This window comes from Camponotus vicinus, unplaced genomic scaffold, assembly GCF_025532165.1.
Source record: "Camponotus vicinus isolate PSW18456_S1 unplaced genomic scaffold, iyCamVici1.0 SCAF_4, whole genome shotgun sequence".
Lineage (NCBI taxonomy): Eukaryota > Metazoa > Arthropoda > Insecta > Hymenoptera > Formicidae > Camponotus > Camponotus vicinus.
In genome coordinates, this window is record NW_028141976.1 from 11601632 (window position 1) to 11620802 (window position 19171).

General features: G+C 32.0%; 2 protein-coding genes across 3 annotated transcripts; one reads left to right on the plus strand and one right to left on the minus strand.

Annotated features, from left to right (window-relative positions):
- Positions 1-5922: 5922 nt before the first annotated feature.
- On the plus strand, positions 5923-7188 carry Borcs7 (BLOC-1 related complex subunit 7). Its single transcript, XM_083096607.1, has 3 exons — positions 5923-6229; positions 6321-6588; positions 6675-7188. The coding sequence occupies exons 2-3, from the start codon at positions 6451-6453 to the stop codon at positions 6852-6854; spliced, it is 318 nt and encodes a 105-aa protein (XP_082952733.1). The 5' UTR covers positions 5923-6229; positions 6321-6450; the 3' UTR covers positions 6855-7188.
- Positions 7189-7295: 107 nt separating this feature from the next.
- LOC145970128 (ubiquitin thioesterase otubain-like) lies at positions 7296-15851 on the minus strand. 2 transcript variants are annotated; one of them, XM_083096606.1, is made up of 6 exons: positions 15825-15851; positions 9183-9273; positions 9063-9115; positions 8345-8644; positions 7914-8114; positions 7296-7811 (listed from the first exon to the last, which is right to left on the minus strand). In XM_083096606.1, exons 2-6 carry the CDS (start codon positions 9223-9225, stop codon positions 7614-7616), a joined length of 795 nt encoding a protein of 264 aa, XP_082952732.1. In that variant the 5' UTR covers positions 9226-9273; positions 15825-15851; the 3' UTR covers positions 7296-7613. The 2 variants fall into 2 exon arrangements, with proteins under 2 accessions (XP_082952732.1, XP_082952731.1); XM_083096605.1 differs by lacking the exon at positions 15825-15851 and having other exon boundaries at positions 9183-9358.
- Between the last annotated feature and the right edge of the window lie 3320 nt (positions 15852-19171).

The window sequence follows — 19171 nt, forward strand, 5'->3', positions numbered from 1 at the left end:
AAATTGATATTCACGTCAGAAAACATGTTCTTTCATTATTAAGAAATATATTTCTTTATTGAAAATTAAATAGATATAAACGATTTTTTTTATAGCAATGTGATTACGAACGATTATATTTATAAATAATAAAATCCATGCATCATTGGAGTTTGTGTTATATGTGCGAACACAATAATTTTGGGGTACCGTTTGCGCGCGCGAGACGAATCGAACCCGATAACAGCAAGATTTAAAAAATTTCAATTCGAATAGTGTGCAAAATAAAATAAATCAAATAATTTTAAATATATAATTAATTCTAGATTCTTATTCTTATAATGTTTAAATTAATAATTTTTGTCTTTTAATCAAAATCTTGCTGATATAGGGGTACCCATTCGATTCGTCTCAAAATTTTTGTGTATTCGCACATTTTATGTAACATTCATGTATAATTTCGCGTATATATAATATATAATATTAATAAAAATTATAAAAATATTTTGGATACGTTAATTTGTGCATGTATTTTATTATACATATATCTAAAATGGTATATATCTAAAAATTAATATTCTAAAATGGCGATGGATGTCCAATACCTGCAAATAGTTTCTTAAAAGAAACTAAAATCTAATATTAATATCCCAAGTACCTAGAAATAATTAATAATTAATAATCAAATATATTCGTTCGTAATCATTTTTATCAAACAGTTAATAAAAACTATTACAATTTGAAATTACTTGAAAAATAGATATTTATACACAACGCTATATCCATATTTAATCTACTATTAAATCTTTCTGGCATTAGACAATAATAATACCAATCCTAATAATGACAGAACATTTTTAACGAGAAGAAAAAAATAGATGCATTTTCTCTCACATCTAAATATATATTATTTAAATTAATTCGACTTTAAAGAAGCGTATGGCGTTCGTCGTTGAATGACTACCGAAATCATTGCTGTCAGAAATTGCCAGGAAAACCTGGGATTAGTTCCAATCTTACAATAAAAATTCCCAATTTTCAACGGGGCACCGAACTAGACGTCGCGAGTGGATCTCACAAGAACCGGTGAGAAATAATTCTCCATGATGAAAATCGTTTCGACTCCTCGGCGGTACGAGCCACGCAACTTTTATTAACGTTTATTTAACGGAAGGAACAACGATAACTCTTTTATTAAAACGACAATCTCGTCTAAGAATGCGAAAAGAACGCGGGAAAAACACGGTGATTTCGCAACCGTAATATATTAATTTATTTATGAATATTTTCCGATACGAAATTCGTAAGTACAAATATAACTGAAAAAACAAATTATTAAATTCATAATAATTAACTTGCGATTCTATAATATCGAAGGTGATCGTTAAATCTTGTGAAGCTAATATTTAATCGTTGACTTATGTATCACATCGAATCTTCACACTCTTATTCGATAATTCTTTATATTTAATTAGCAATATTTAGGAATGTTATCTGACGAGAGGGACAGCGATAAAAATCTTTTGTTAAAACGATAATTTTGTATAAAAACTTGTATTAAAAATTTTATATTTGATCGCGCGATGTATATACTTAATATGTATACCTATACATTAGACGGCACTCCCGGTTTCGGTACGAGCGAAAATCCCATTTCACTTACGAGAATCAACTTCGAGTCAACCGGTCAGGATTGCAACGATACAATGAGCAAGGATTAAGCCCAAACCGGAAAGAAGACGAAACGATTGACGGAAATAGAGGAAAATGAAGTTCACCAACTCTTTTTCGCGCATAATTATCCTATCTCGTATCGAACCTGGACCCGCTAAGCACGATTTCAGGTGCTCCGCCCGGACATATTATGCCTCCCGCGGTTGCTATATGCTACACCAGGCTAGTAGACGGCAAAAGAAGAGGATACCCACATTTTTTAAATGCTAACATTTAGCAATTTAGAAAATGGGGAGGCAACCCCTTTTACCGAGCGAAAATCGTGCCTAGGGGAATCCACTCGACTCCTCGACAGGGTTAACACACGCAGTGCGTGTGGCTGTAGACGAGCAAAGAGAAGGGACTCATTGACGACCATTCCGAGCAATCGATCGAGTTCTAACTAATTCGGGCCGAATCACTTGACGAAGCACGAAGCAAGAATGTACGTTGCATAGCAACGTGTGCAAACTCGAAACATCCCAGTTAGTTGGCATCGGAAGTAGAGACTCGTGACAATAAGGAAATTGGGATTTTTATACGAAAAGTCCAACGCGGAAGCGCGAAAACGCGACGACGCGAGAATACTACAACGCGGAAACGCGGTAACGAAGCGCTTGCCGTCCGCGGCACGTTGACGGTACCGACGACGCGAAAGGGTACTTAGCTTCCCATTCAGGCACCTTAAGATTTATCATAAATAGAAAAATTTAAGATAAACTTCAAGGCACCATCCAAGTACTAAGCCCTCCCACCGCGACAAGGTGTACCCCATGGGAGGGTTATATTATATATAATTTTATATATAATATAATACATAATTTGAAATTTATTTTGTAATATAGTACATAAATTTAAATCCGCAAATATGAATGAATAAAAATATAAAGGATAAGAGAACATCTATTATACAAAGCAATGTTCAAAATAATTGATTTTAAACCTAATTATTGCGCGCAATTAATTTTTACATTTTTACTTTTAAATAGATATATCTTAATATTATAAATTGCGTAATTACAAAATAATTTATATTTCTTAGGTATAAACTTTTAAAAATATGATAAATAAAAAAATTTCTATTTTTTTATATATGAAATATTTAAATAAATATATTAATTTGAAATGTTTTATAAAACATAAAAGTATCTGAAAATATTAATTAATAAAAAATTTTATAAATGTTTTAATTATTTTAAAATAAAATGGAATATTTTTATAAGTTTATGTATTATATATGTTATACAATTTAAAATCACTATTAAATCACAATCAAAGAAATAAAACGAAACGAGAAATATGTATATTTTGAATATATATATTATTGATAAATAATTTATATATTGTTGCGTCCGCGGAACGCGGTATATATCGAACGTGATATATATCGAACGCGCGCGACACAATCGGCAAAATACTTAGCATACGCTGACGCTCGTACACTCGTAAATAATAACGCGATTTAAGGTGCACAAGAATTTTAATAAATCGCGAGTAACATACAAGAATTCAGAATAATCGTAAAACGGATCACAAATAGACGCGCGTCCACACAATTTGACAGCTGGGCTTAGACTCTCTGACAGTCGTTGTTTATAACAATATCTTGACAACGCGCGCGAAAACGATCTTCTTCGAAAGAATTCAACGGGTAACGAATACATTCAGCGGGACGGGACGCGGGGACGCAACAATATAATAAATAATGAATGTGATAAATAATTTATATTAATGACTTACATCATATCTCTTATTGATCCATCCACTTCCAAAACCTCCTTTTTTCTTTTGCTTCCTTCGCTCTTTTCTCGTGGCACTTTAATCCTCGTTGCACTTACACTTATTCACGAAAAGTTCCTCGTTGCACTTGCAATTGTGTTTAAAGAAAGAATTTGATAATATATGAAACGTCTCACATCACTACTTCACTGCTCAAGAGCCACTGAGCGAATGATCGTAAGTCAAGAACATTACCGCGGTACTGTTTATATCGCCAGGGTCGACTATGTAAAGCAAGAATTTGATAATATATGAAACGTTACTACTTTATTGCTCAAGGTACTGTGCGAATGATAATAAAGCCGTGTAACGTATTAACAATAGCGCGATACTGTTTATCAAGGTCGAACACGATGTTATTGATAATTCTCTCGTGCCGAAATATTCTCTGTAATATAAAATATTCGTGCGCGGAATATTAAATTATAAAAGTATTTTAATTTATTGATTTTTAAATTGATTATTTTTTAGCAATTTATCATGGAGCCTTTCGTTATGCTATTTATTTGCATCTATAATTCAATTGTTTTATACTTTGTATTCTCTCATAATACAAATTATTTTTAGATTTTCAAGTAGAACGATAAAGTAACACGGATGAAATATATTTGTGACTCTAGGTATTGAAATAATAATTATTGTATAATTCTCTCGTGCCGAAATATTCTCTGTAATATAAAATATTCGTGCGCGGAATATTAAATTATAAAAGTATTTTAATTTATTGATTTTTAAATTGATTATTTTTTAGCAATTTATCATGGAGCCTTTCGTTATGCTATTTATTTGCATCTATAATTCAATTGTTTTATACTTTGTATTCTCTCATAATACAAATTATTTTTAGATTTTCAAGTAGAACGATAAAGTAACACGGATGAAATATATTTGTGACTCTAGGTATTGAAATAATAATTATTGTCCGTAAAGATCGCAACGATCGAAGCAATTATTTAACATTTTGGATTCCTATCATTTAATCGATTCTCGATTAAATTGTACATTGTTTAATTAACAAGGATTGTTAAAATTTAAGGTATTGGTCGAAATATAATTAATTCTAATATTGTTAATGAAATATAATAAGCATCAATGATCGAAAGTTCATAACATAATTAAGTCTCTTATCCCCTTTTATGTATATTTTGTTTCAATTTTTAATCACGGTAATGAATGATTGCGATTCGATAAAGATTTATAGTTGCGATACAGTTTCATGCCGTGAATTAATTTTTAATTAATTAATTTATATTAATATTTAAAGCAAATTATGTTTCGATACTAATCGTAATCGTGTTTAGTAAAAAAATTACAATACAATACGAAACGTTTCTCACCACTACCTTATTACTCGAGAGTCAAAGACAAAGCCGAAACATAGCGCGCTACTGTTTATATTTTATATTGCCAAAGTCGAACACCGTGTTATCAATAATTCGTTGCCAAAATATTTTATATATTATAAAATGTACATTAACACGGAATGTGTTAAATTAATGAAGTATTTTAATTTATTGATTAAACTTGGTTATTTAAACAATTTATCCTTTCATTATGCTAATTATTTGCATCTATAATTCGATTGATTTACTTCGTGTTCTCTCGCAATCCAAATTACATTTAGATTGTCAAGTAGAACGATAAAGTAACACGGATGAAATATATTTGTGACTCTAAATATTATAATAATAATTATTGTCTGTAAAAATCGCAACGATCGAAGTAATTATTTAATATTTTGGATTTCTATCATTTAATCGATTTTCGATTAAATTGTATATTGTTTAATAACAAGGATTGAGAAAATTAAAACATTGGTCGAAATATAGTTAATTCTAATATTAAAGCTTTAACATAGCGCGCTACTGTTTATTTTTTGTATTGCCAAAGTCGAACACCGTGTTATCGATAATTCGTTGCCGAAATATTTTATATATTATAAAATATACGCTAACGCGGAATATTAAGTTATAGAAGTATTTTCATTAATTAATTAAAATTGATTATTTATTAAATAACTTATCACGGAACCTTTCGTTATGCTAATTATTTGAATTTATTCGATTATTTTATTTTCAAAGTCAAATTCTATAATATTTAGTTTTGCATTTTAGAAGACTGACTTAGAGCGAGCTAAATAAATAAATAAATAAAAAATAAATAAATGATGTTGAGAAGAAAAAGAACACACATAAATAAATAATAGCGTGGAAAGAGAGAACATACTAATATTTTTATAATATAATAAATAACATACTAATATTTTTATAATATAATAAATTATTATTAATTAAATTATTTATATTTTTATTTATATTATTTATATTATCAGAGAGATATATATGTTACCCTCTGAGAACATTCGTGGACATTGGCTTTGTAGTTCATGTTCACGTTTTTAATGTCCACAGAGGGAGTATCGCTTCCAGGGATCACCTAAAAGCGGGCCATGACATCTCTCAGTCTTCTCTCTGATGAGGCCTGTTTTACAATATGTCATATGTCATTGTCAGATTGTTGTCAGATGTCAATGTATCGATAACTCAGTGATAGAATTTCTTTTTCAAAAGCGATTTTTTTTGCCCGCAAACTAGTGTAGGGGAAATTGCGCGATAAGAAACAAACATTTTTCATATCTGCGTGCAAAATTCTACAGTTGTAGTTAAATTAATTTATTTTCTTTATTTTATCCTCTTGACATGCTCCTATATGATGCATCAAATAAAAGGATAAATATAAATGGAAGATATTTACTAAGGTGAAAAATATATATGCTGACATATATTCCATATATTAATGTGTAAGTTGCAAGAAATACAATCGCAATCATATAATATTATTGGTTTCAGATTATGAAATAGTGTTTCTAGTATAAGTATTCTATTAATCACAAAAACACAGTACAGTCTATCAATAGGCCTGGATAACATTAAGAACAGAACTTATCCCACAATTAATGAAAAGCAATACAACAATACAATGGCTTCAGCATCTAGTACAAGCGCACGTAGCTTGTTCATTGAATCGAAGATGAGACTAGCAGATAGAGTGCAAGTTAATGTTAATAACATTGCTTCTCTCGCCAGACAGATACAGCGAGGGTCAAAAAGTAGTGAGGTGATACTATCTTTTAATTCATATTCCTAAATAGCTGACGTTATAATATTTCTATGTTATGTATATATATTGCGATACTTTTATAGATTTTAATGCACGCAGCAAAAAACTTTGCACAGCAGGAACATGGATTAGAAATGATAGAATCTAGTTTAAAGAAACTTGCACTTATTAGTACTCATTTGGAATATCAAATGGGCACGATTGATAAGAACTCTGCAATGTTGGAAGAAGTTACTGAACAAGTACGATCTATGCAACGATAACATATTAAAATATATATAAAGTTGTTTTATGAGCTCTGCATGTATAAACATCTCTCTGCAAGATATATATATTTATAAATAATATAATCGTGTTATATATTGAATTTGAATCATACAGAATTTATTAATTATTAATTTTTTAATTTTAAGAACGCATAATTTAAAAGGAAATAATTTGTTTATATATAACAAAGTTTGTCCTATGATATTTTTATATTGTCAAATATACAAAATGGCTTTAATTTCTGTGATACATTTATATAGAGAAAAAGAAAATATATATGTGTATACTATATAATAAATAATATTATAATAACAAAATATCACTTATTTTGTATTATAAATGTATGGCATAAAAATAATATGATTTGTATATCTTCAACAGAATGGATTTATTGCGAAATTAAGAAAAAGAATGTAGGAATTAATTAGCACAATGCGTCGATTTCTCTGCCATTTATTTCAGATAATTATTCTTAAAGTTTAAAATGTTTTACGATATCTTTACGTATAGAAATAACAGGTATGATAATGAATTCATGAAAATGCACTTAGATATATTTTGGAAAATATACACAATGCACAAATTCTTTGTGCATTCGCACAAAAATTAACTTATTTCTTTTCTACTAAATTAAAGACAACATACTATATTGCATTATGTGTTATAACTGAGATGCTTTTAAAAATCGAAGTATAGATTTGGTCATTGAAAATGATTTTTGTAATATTAAAAAAATTTGCATAATACCAAATTCATCAAGGGTAAAGAATATCATAATGGCCAGGACGATATAATAAGTGCACAGATGGTATGGCACCTTCAGGAAAATCGTGGGCAGTTACTTCAGTTCCCGCACCTCTATCCATATAACGAACTCTAACACCAGTTCCTAAAGCACTACTCATTGCTATAATATGAATATGGTCAGATTCTTTATACATTGGTTCAACTTCCTATAAAAAATATTAATGTATATATTATAAATTTAATGTAAAAGGATTAATCATGTAAATATGTGAGGATAAAAATATGAATGTTAATATCAAGATACAAACTTGATGGCAGAATTCTGTAATAGTGCGATCTCCCTCGATGAAGTGTTGATAGAAATCCGCATCGCGTTGCAATTGACCAGATGTAATTAATCTAAGGTAAACAACAACGTAGTCAGAATAACCTTGCTCATTGAACAATTTATGTAGCTCCATGTGGCTGGATTCTGTGTCACCGCCTACTTTGTCAATGACTTCCATAAACTGTAATAATTAATCAAAATTAATTCATTGATCCTTTAAAATAAATTTTATATTGTGATACAATTTTGTTTATTTAGTATTAAATGTATATATGTTATGTACTATATAATTTTATTATATAATATATAATTTTTATATATATTTATTATATGTTATTATATATTATGCTATATCATATTATATATATAATAAACTTAAAGATTTCAAACATAAAAAATAGAAACTCTTACCGTATCATGAAAATCTTCAACTGTAAATTGAGGAAAACCAAGAGCTACAAGGTTATCCTTGCTCTTTAACGCTAGATCTCGAAATTTATCATATTCTTCTTTATTCCCGATTAATTTTTCCAAATAAGCATAACTAAATGCTCTGAAGAAGCAATTGCCATCGGGTCTAGTTCTCCTAATGTAAGAATACTTTTGAGCCAAAACTTTTGCTTTTGAAAGATATATATCATCTTTTGCATATTCTTGTTCTAAGCTCTTCAATGATTCCTTCTCGCCAACTAAAGCTATAGACTCTGAGATCTGAAACATAAAAGATAATTATTATCTACAAAGGTGAAAATCTTTCACAGAAATTTATTCTATTTATTTACAAAGAAAATAGAAAAAAAAACATTAATAGTTGTCATATCATATTAATAGGACGCAATAGAGTTTCATTAAAAATTTATATCATTAAAAAACTTTTCTATCTAAATATATAGTTATATGTTAATTAATAATGAGTTGCAAGTAATTGTAATGTATAAATAAATATAAATGTTCTTCAGTTTGTCAAAATTGTCATAGAAGCAAAATTGACATTTTAAAAATAAGATTCTACTCTACTAATTGTAAGTATATGTGATACATTTAATTTCTAATCGTATGAATATATATATTTTCAATAAGATCGATGGAGCTCTTAAAAAACAACACTTTGAATATGAGGCGTACTAACCTCCTTCTCGATACGTCTCTGTTGTTGAAGTATCAACTCATCCTGGTTGATATCTGTAATAAGAATTAGAATAATAAATTACTCGAGTAAATTTTTCGATAATAAGTTACACTAAGAGACCTGTGTTTTCCATAGATTGCTCTTTAAGCGATTTGTCTCCCATATCTCACGAGAGAACTCGCTAAATTTCACGGCGACTGTCAAATTATCAGTCGTAAACACGGTCTTACATACAGGTCAGGAAACTCAGGCCTTTTTTAGTGGTGGGGGAGGTCTCACTTAGTGCAGCTATGAATACCGGCCTTAGTGTGTCCGTTTTTCGTTCACGGCTTGCCTGCTAGGTTCGCTGCGATCTAGAAGTCGCAATGCGAGCGAGAGAGACAGAGATAGACGGCAGTAGTCGTTCTCTCTCTAACATACGTCTAAAATGCGGCTGAGCCAGCTGTAATAAGAGTGTTTATGTACATTTAACGAAATCCCGAAATCGCGGTCGTATCAAAGATGAATTTTTTTTGCAAGATGCCGAATTCGTGCGTAGTTATAAATTGTCGGAAAACAAGACAAAATGTCAAGTGTTCGCTCTTCAGAGTTCCTCAGTCCGAAGTTTTGCGCGAGATGTGGGAGGCCGCAATTCCCGGTATCGCGAGGTTACAACCGAACCAGCACGTATGTGAGAAACATTTCGAAGAAGAATGTATCGTGCGAAGTCTGGTGAAACGAGATTCTGATGGAAAAATCCTTATCAATGTAAGTATTTGCATCCTCGTACAGTAAGCTTTGTTTTCGCGAAAGAAATTTTTAAACGATTTTTATGGAAATGTGCTTCGAATGTTTTAAAACATTGAAAAACAACATTTAGAAAAAATTTCCAGAATCCTAGAGTATCCCCCTATTCTAAATTTAACCGTAAGGACTCTTATATACGCCAATATGGGCTTTTCGTGAATATTCTAATTTTTTAATTTTACTATAGATTCCATATAAACGTCCTCGACTGACGGAGACTGCCATCCCATCAATTTTCAATGAGGATCCTGTGGAACTAGTTATAGGTAGCGATAGTCAACAACAGGTCACCGTAGTTTTATGTAACGAAGGAACTTTTACTCCAGAAATCGGTAAGTACAAATATTTGCAAACGTATTCAAAGACTATTTTATTTAAAATCTTTATTTTCTTCAAAATGAAAAAAAATATTAATACTACAAATAAAATAAAAGACCTGTTCTATGGTCATAACTACGTATAGAAGGACTGAAAACGTACCATTTCAAATTTCAGTTGTGAACGAGGAAGAGATTCGACCTGACACTCCGCAGGAAGTTCATACGATGACCGTTTCAAAGCCGTGCGCTGAAGATGTACAATTTACCATATCCGTTGTGAACGAGGAAGAGATTCGACCTGACACTCCGCAGGAAGTTCATACGATGACCGTTTCAAAGCCGTGCGCTGAAGATGTACAATTTACCATATCCGTTGTGAACGAGGAAGAGATTCAACCTGACACTCCGCAGGAAGTTCATACGATGACCGTTTCAAAGCCGTGCGCTGAAGATGTACAATTTACCATATCCGTTGTGAACGAGGAAGAGATTCGACCTGACACTCCGCAGGAAGTTCATACGATGACCGTTTCAAAGCCGTGCGCTGAAAATGTACAATTTACCATATCCGTTGTGAACGAGGTGCAGCTCAAAATTGAGACAGTACATGAGACGAGTATAGTGACTGTTCCAAAGCCGTGGATTATCGTTCAGTCAAAACCAAAAGAAAAAAAAATGGTTTTTGTCCGAAATAGTAGCTAACAATTCCAATAACGATGCGCCTGTCATTAGAAAAAGTATTGCTATCAATAACAAGGGATTTGTCCAATACTACGTGCATGGAAAACTCGTCAAAGATCACATTGAACAACTTCCGTCGCTAGTCAATGATCCGCAAACGCTGGTGACTATTGCTACGCAATTCAAATCTTCGCGCATATGCGGTGGGCTGGGAGATGTCGCCATTCATCTCGATGTGAACACCGTATGCAAGGATAACATGGATGTTTACCGTTCGACCAACTGCTCCTTAATTGAGAAAAAAATAAGATGCAGTTCTTGTGTGCGAGTGAGAAAGACGTTGATCCAAAAAAAACGTCGAGATAAAAAACGAGAAAAATTGAAACGTTTCACTGCTCTATCTAATCCCGTTGATCAACGGAAGTTCTTGCGTAAGAAAATAAACACTCAGAGATGTTTAAAAAATCGTAAAAAACGAAGAATCCAACTACTGTTGGAATGCTTACAAGAAAAACAGTCTGAATTCGCGGCGATGAAAGAAGAATCGTTTAATGAAAGGTGTGCGAATATTCCGGATATTCCGGATATTCAAAAAACGGCATTGCGAGAGATATTCGAAACCTCGAAGAAGACAGATGCTCGAGGTCGACGCTATTCAAAGGAGTGGGCTATATATTGTATGCTCATGAATATTCGTTCTCCAGCGATGTATGAGTTTCTGCGAAAGAATCGCATCATTCCTCTGCCGTGCACAAGAACAATTCGAAATTATTTATCGATAATTGATTCGAAATGCGGCTTCGACAAAAAATTTTTCGAGTTGCTTAAATTAAAATTTCAGTCGAAGGAGCCGTTGCAGCGTCACGGTATACTCGTTCTCGATGAAATTACGAAGATCCGTCACCGTTTCATCGAAAGATCTGACGTACACCGGGTTGACAGATTTCGGTGAAGATGATCCATCGACTAATGTAAAGGATGAAGCAACACACGGCCTCGTGCTACTATTCCAATCTCTCGCAGATAAATTCACCCAGCCAATGGGAGTTTTCGCGTCAAAAAGCTTCGTAAAAGGCGAAGAGCTGGCGAAGTTGGTAGTAACGGCTATAACGCTTTTACAGACAGCTGGTGCTAGAATCCACGGTGTTCTAGGAGACGGTGCGCGGACGAATACGAAAATGGGCGAAATGCTCGGTATAAACCCACGCCTCAAAGATACGAAGACATGGTTTACTCATCCCTCGGATGATGCGAGGCGCGTATTTTTTTTCTCTGATGTTCCTCATCTCTTTAAAAATATTCGAAACCGTCTCTACAACAAAAAGAAGCTGCGGGTAAAATTTACACAATCAAAAAGCCCATTTGGGTGCCATTCTTTGGCACAATAATTCTGTTGTTAAACCGTGTTAAGCATATCTGCTTTCTTTTTTTAATAAAGGTGTCTACAAACGAGTGTGTCGAGTGGAAATATTTCGAGAATCTGTTGTCCACAGATACGAAGCATGCAGGGAATGCGAGGGTGTGTCCGAAATTGTCAAAAAGACACATCGAACTCGACAACACCAGCAAGATGCGAGTCCGCCTTGCAACGCAGGTAAATATGTAGTTTTCAATTTATTTCTTTTTTATGAACACTGTAAAAAAAACTTTAACTTCGATATGTTTCCACAGATATTCAGTAATTCAGTTGCTGATGGTCTGCGATTTTATTTGGAGCAGAAGAGTGACGGTTTCGAAGGTTGCGAAGCCACTGTAAAATTTTGTAAGCGTCTCAACGATCTTTTCGATGCTCTGAATCGTAAAATGCCAAATGAAGGACTTACTCCAGACAACAAAGATTTCAAGGTATGCAATGTTTTATTCATATTTACTGGTGCAATTTCTAGTACACATTTCTGTATTTTCAAACCCGAGTGTATATTATAATTTTTAACTGATTTCAAAAACGAGGAGATTCTCAATTCGATCCGATTATATATATATTTTTTTATGTATGCAGATTGATTACTTCGGAATGGCTACACCAATTAAAATTTTTTTTTTCATTGTATTAAGAATGATGCCACAATGGCCTCATAAATTTTTTTTCGAAATTGGTGCGGTAGTTTCTTTAATGATGTTAAAAAAGCAGTAAGGCATGCTTTGCCTGCGATATTCGAAATTTATGATTATACACCAATTACTCCGGAATCGCTGCAACGATTCGAATGATTTTTTATTTTTTCGTTGTATTCCGAATGATTCCACAGTAGCTTTATATACATGTTTTCGAAATCGGTACGTTGTTGTTTTTTTTTGCACTCTTGAAAAAACGGTACGACGTGTTTACAGACATCCTCAAACATTTTCTCAATTTTTTGAATTGTATATTACAGATTATACAGTCCTCTCTCGAATGGTTAAATGATTGGCAACGCGCGACGATAAAAGGGGAAATCGCGAAGGAGGAATTTCTCACCGAGGAAACCGCCAATGGACTGCGATTATCCCTCCAATCTACGATGGACCTGTGTCGCTATCTTGTCGATGAATACAAATTTCAGTACTTACTGACTGGCAAGGTTAATCAGGACAATTTAGAGGTACTTGATTATTATTATTCCCTTAATCGTTTATCACTTAGACCCAGTTGTTCATATCTCTGTAAATTTACCTGATGAGTAAAAGCATTTTATAAGTATGCGTTTATCCATTAGGTAAATTTATCGAGAGGTGGAACAACCGACCGCCAGTCCCTTCGTTATTTCTTCTTATTTTTCATGATCGTACCAATATTATATTGTTACAGAAATTCTTTGGCACAATCCGTCAGGCCGCGGGCTGCAACGACCACCCTACGTGTTCGACATTTCTACAATTGTATAAATTGCTCTCGGTTTACAGCGTCATAAAACCTCCGTTATATGGTAATTGTACAGTTGCAGAACGCAAACCCCCCGACGTTCTAGTTTCAATTAGTGACCTCTCAAAAATTTATGGTGCGCGTAAATCGAGAACGTTAGAAATTGTGAAAACGTTGCAGCAAAAATTGGACGATTTGATAGAATATGAAGACTGGGAGATGGATGAGTGTGAAGATCACGGATATTCCATACCTGATACCCTCGATTGCATTATTTATTACGTAACAGGTTTGCACAGTCTATGCCATTATCGGTTTCCTGATTAAAGTATGATTTGTTGAACGAGTAGACTATCATAGTGAATGGTACGAAGCAAATGTCGAATTAACATGAAACTTTTATTGAACCGACATTTCTGAATGTGACATGTGTGTGTACAAAAAGTCTGTGCCATAACTCATAGCTAAGCAGTACTATACTCCTATACTCATTTCATACTAGCCTTTTTCGATTTATGCTTTAAAACTCATTTAATCCATTGTGCGTTTAGATACTCTATGACAAGCTTCCACTGTTTCGAAAGCTACATGTTTTCTAAATAATACAACCGATCGAGATGAAATTGAATCAGCCACTGCAAAATTATGGCAAAAATGGACTAATTCAATTTCATCTCGATCGGTTTTACCGTTCGAAAACAAAGTTGCTTTCAAAATTTGCTATCTCTTTCGCTCTCACGCGAAATGCTACAGTACGAAATGCTAATATATAACTTTAATAACTGTTTCCTTAATAGACATCTTCTTACTAACTGTTACAGGCTATTTAAGTAAGGAAATTTTACGACGTTACGGCAAATGCGATAAGTGCCGAAACGCTATAACTAATTCAAATAAGTTACCTTCAGCATCGAAATTAGTGGATGAGAAGAACCCAGGAAAATTAATTCATGCAAATAGTTATTTTTTTAAACTCATTCAATTTGTTGAATCGAGTTTCGTCAAGCATGCGACGAAGAAATATGTTTTTACTTTAACTGTAGATGAGGTTCTCAGCAATTATAAATTCACGTTTCCGTGTATCGAGCATGCATCCGAAATACTGTCATATTCTATTTTTTATTATATCCGACTTAGAATGCGTCATTTCGCATATCAACAATATCAACAAAAACAAAAGAATTTTGTAATAAAAAATAAATTGTCTAAATTGACAAAACAATAATAAAGAAACCGTGCAGTACAGTGACTTTTATTATTTTCCTTGTTCGAAAAAGTAGCCCATAACTTTTTATTTTAGATATACAATCGAATTATTTGCATACGAATTATGGTTACTCATAATGCGCATAAGAAATGATAAGTATCGCGATAAAATAAAATGAAAAAAAAATTAATAAATAAGGAAAGCCGTGAGATTTAAACTTGTAAAGTTGAGACAATATGGTAAGTATCGCAATAAAAGAAATTAAAAAAAAGAGCGGTGGGCTTTGAACCCGCGTTACACACTAATAATAATGTGTAAGGCGGATTCGAACCTGACCGCTCTTTTTTTTTTAATTTCTTTTATTGCGTTTAACTTTTCGGTTTCGGTTTTATTTTTATTATTAAAACTTTTTTTTATATTACTTTATCTTCTATTCTTACGTAGTATGTGCTTATGTTCATACTATGTGATAAAAAAAATTTTTTTTAAATGTTTATAAACTAACTAAACGCAATTTAAAAAAATATATTATCTTCTATATTATATATATTATCTATATATTATTATATATTATCAATATATATTCTATATATATTATTAATATTAATATAAAAAAAATTTTTTAAACGATTACTGCCGTCTATCTCTGTCTCTCTCGCTCGCATTGCGACTTCTAGATCGCAGCGAACCTAGCAGGCAAGCCGTGAACGAAAAACGGACACACTAAGGCCGGTATTCATAGTCCGTTCTTATATTTAAAATCGTCTTAAAAACCCATTCAACCAATCAATGACCGCATTGCAGCTATTTGATTGGTTGAATGGGTTCTTAAGACGATCTTAAATATAAGAACGGACTATGAATACCGGCCTAAGTGAGCTATGTCCCCCACCACCGGAGTTTCCAGACCTGTATGTAAGACCGTGGTCGTAAACAAAAAGCCCGATGTTTTCATGCGATGTTGAAAAGCCGCTATGTATTTTGCGTTGGCAGCAGTGGAAATCGAAGAGATTCTCTAGGTATTTTCGTGCAAGTTCGCTTCAAATGCATATATTGGAAAGCAAAATGATAGCCAATCAATGTGCAGTGCGAGAAAATTAAACAGGTTCCAACTTTTGCACAATAAAAAAATATAATCAAAATACATAAATACAAAAATATAATTCTTAATTATTTTCTAATGATAGAATATTTATTATACACATACTAAAAGTTTTTATTTATTTAGAGTATTAGATAGACTATTTATAAATTTATTTATATAGATTTATTTATTTCGTAAATATTTGTTTGTTTATTATTTTATATAATTGAAAATATTATTAATACTCTTAGAGTTGTAGGAATTCTTCAATTATTTTTCATTTTTATTATTAAAGCCTACTTGAACAAATAATCAAAATGCATCTCTTTCTCAGACACATTTTGTATTTTGTATGCCTAAATTAAATCAACTTGTGTATATATTTGTCATTATATAATAAAATATACAGATTAACTTAATTATCGACAAGTCAATCGGTTATGTTGCATTCTTCAATTATCATTGGAGTTTCAAAATTCATGTCAATGTCTTTACTGACCTCTGTCATAGAAAATTGTAATTAATCTAAAGCCATAATAATATGGCGGTTGTTTGAGAAGTGTACGCGATTTATTCTCTCTCTTTTTCTCCATTTAATCTTCAATTATTGTGAGTATTTTATTTCCAGTTTTATTATAGATTCATAGATTCATCAAAATTACGAACTAATTCTCAGTTGTCCAGATAATAAATTGCAAAAGTAGATAATAAGCTCAGGCAACCAGTTATTCAAATTACCGAAGGTCTTGAGTGAAAGATTTAAAATATTAATGTAATATAATTTCATGCAACTTTTAATTATGTAATAGGTTATTAAGCAGAAATAGATATTTATTTCCAAAAGATCTCTCTTTCGCTTTGCGAATAATAAAATAATAAAATTGTGGTAAAGTAAAGACTTTTACTGTTTGCAAAGAACAACAGTATCAGTACATAATGTGTGTGTATATGTGTGCGCGCGCGCATTTCGTAAATACATACATGCGCCTTGGATAAATGATGATGCAGTCTGTGTGCTAGAACTTACGCACGTTTCCAATTAATGGTCCCGTTTATTTTAGCTTAGATACGATTGCATTCTATGTCTATATAATCATGTATATACACATGTGCGTATACATATACATATGTATGTTGACATGTGCATATATGTATATGCACATGACACGTGCATCCTATCGGATTGATTGTCAGATATCGTTACGTTGCTTTATTTTTGTTTTTTTTCGGAAATTAATATTATCGTGCTTTAAAAATGTATGTGTCTCACGAATGCAGAAAATAGATAAGTCGCGGTATTTATATAAAATATGTAATTTTAAAACTGTTAAAAAAATATATGTATAGTATACTTTATTTTCATTCAATTTTAACATCACGACACAATTTAATTTATTAGCTATAAAAGAGAATTCGCTATATATATTTTATATGTTTCTTTCAATTTCATACAATTATTATAAAGAACGTCTCTTCGAAATATTTTTATTCCGATATTCGCGATTTTCTGTCTTGATTTAAATCGAATTGTTACTCTTATTCGTGTGTAATTTATATTTGTGTATATTTAAAACGAACCATAATTAAGATATATACCTGTATAAAGCAAAACGTGTCATTAAACGCATTTATCGCACAAGTTTTTTGGTTTCGATCGCTTTTAATCTCTAGATGATATAAATTCTCTCGTTATTTTGTAGCACGAAATCGCGAGAAAACGCAGGTCGCGGATAATTAAGGACGTATCGCGAAAGCGTGACGCAGCAGGTAATTAGTATACATTGGTATACATTGACCTGGCAGAGGATTGGTACTAATCTATCTAATGTAGCTCGCGATCGTATCGTTTTCCCGACTGGTGAATAGCCTCGAGTTTGACATATAGCTTTATGTGTATCCAGTTCGATTGTATATATGTACCCTTATTCCATCTGTGTATATATGTACCCTTAGTCCTTTTCGTTTATCTCTCATTATCATATAGTAATAATTGTTATATATACTTCTGGATAAAATTATGCATTAATTTTGTCCAGGAGTATATATTATGTGTATAGAAAATAAGTACTTAAATAAAATTTACTTAGAGAAAAAGCTAAATAAGAAGAAAATACCGATACTTTGCAATATTTCTATTATCTGTTACTATTATACATTTCGATCAATAAACCAATGAGTGCGTTTCCTCGACCAGAACCGAATTCGAGCGAATGTCGAAGACGACTTTCACTTGACGGGATACGAAAAATTAAAGTCGCCCATCCCTATTTGCAAACTGGGATTAAATTTCTAACAGACACTCGGAAATGCACGAGACTTTCTCTCTCTCTTTCTCTTTCTCTTACTTTCTCGTTCATGCAATTTATATACATTTGTTTTTATTGTTCTCGTTAAGCTTTACGTGCTTGACTAAGCGACTTAACACCATTCTGATTAGCAACCACCTGCGGATAAAACCATCTGCCAAGGGTCATTATTTTTTGGAATTGATAACTTTTTATGCACACATATCTTCCTCAGGTGATAGTCGAGCGATTGAATATATCATGGAAGGTTTCGATTACACTATAATACTGTTATGTTTCGCGATACTAACTTCTCGATTACAGCGCAGAGTTTCAATCTAGAGAGACTGCATTATCTTCTCAAGCGTTTATGAAAGTACATTTGAAAAATTTTACAGTATATGTTCGATAGCAGTGTATCTTCTTATTTAGAATATACTGTTATATTTCTTGTTAAATTACCCTATATTCGTATTTAGGATATATTATAAGGATATATTTTTACATTAAGGATACATTTTATGCACACACATTAAGAATATTATTAAGATATATTATAAGTACAGTGTTACTTGGTATATTTTTTTCTTTTATTCTTTGAAATTTTTATAAAGTTCTTTGCTGTTTTTTGACATTTTTCAAATATATCTTTTCTTTTTCTTCTTTCATATTTTTATTGCTATTTTTATAACACTTTTTTATTTGCAGAAACATGTAAGGGAAAATCTTCAAGATTGCAATGTGCGAGAGATCCTTCAAGCATCTTGAAATGATACCGAAAATCTCCAAGACGTGAGTTTGTATCCTATCCCCTGACTAGAGTGAGTAAAAAACTTCCTATCATAAATTCTAAATGGATGAAAATGAAGAAAGAATAAATTCGCATAAATTGCACATAAGAAAA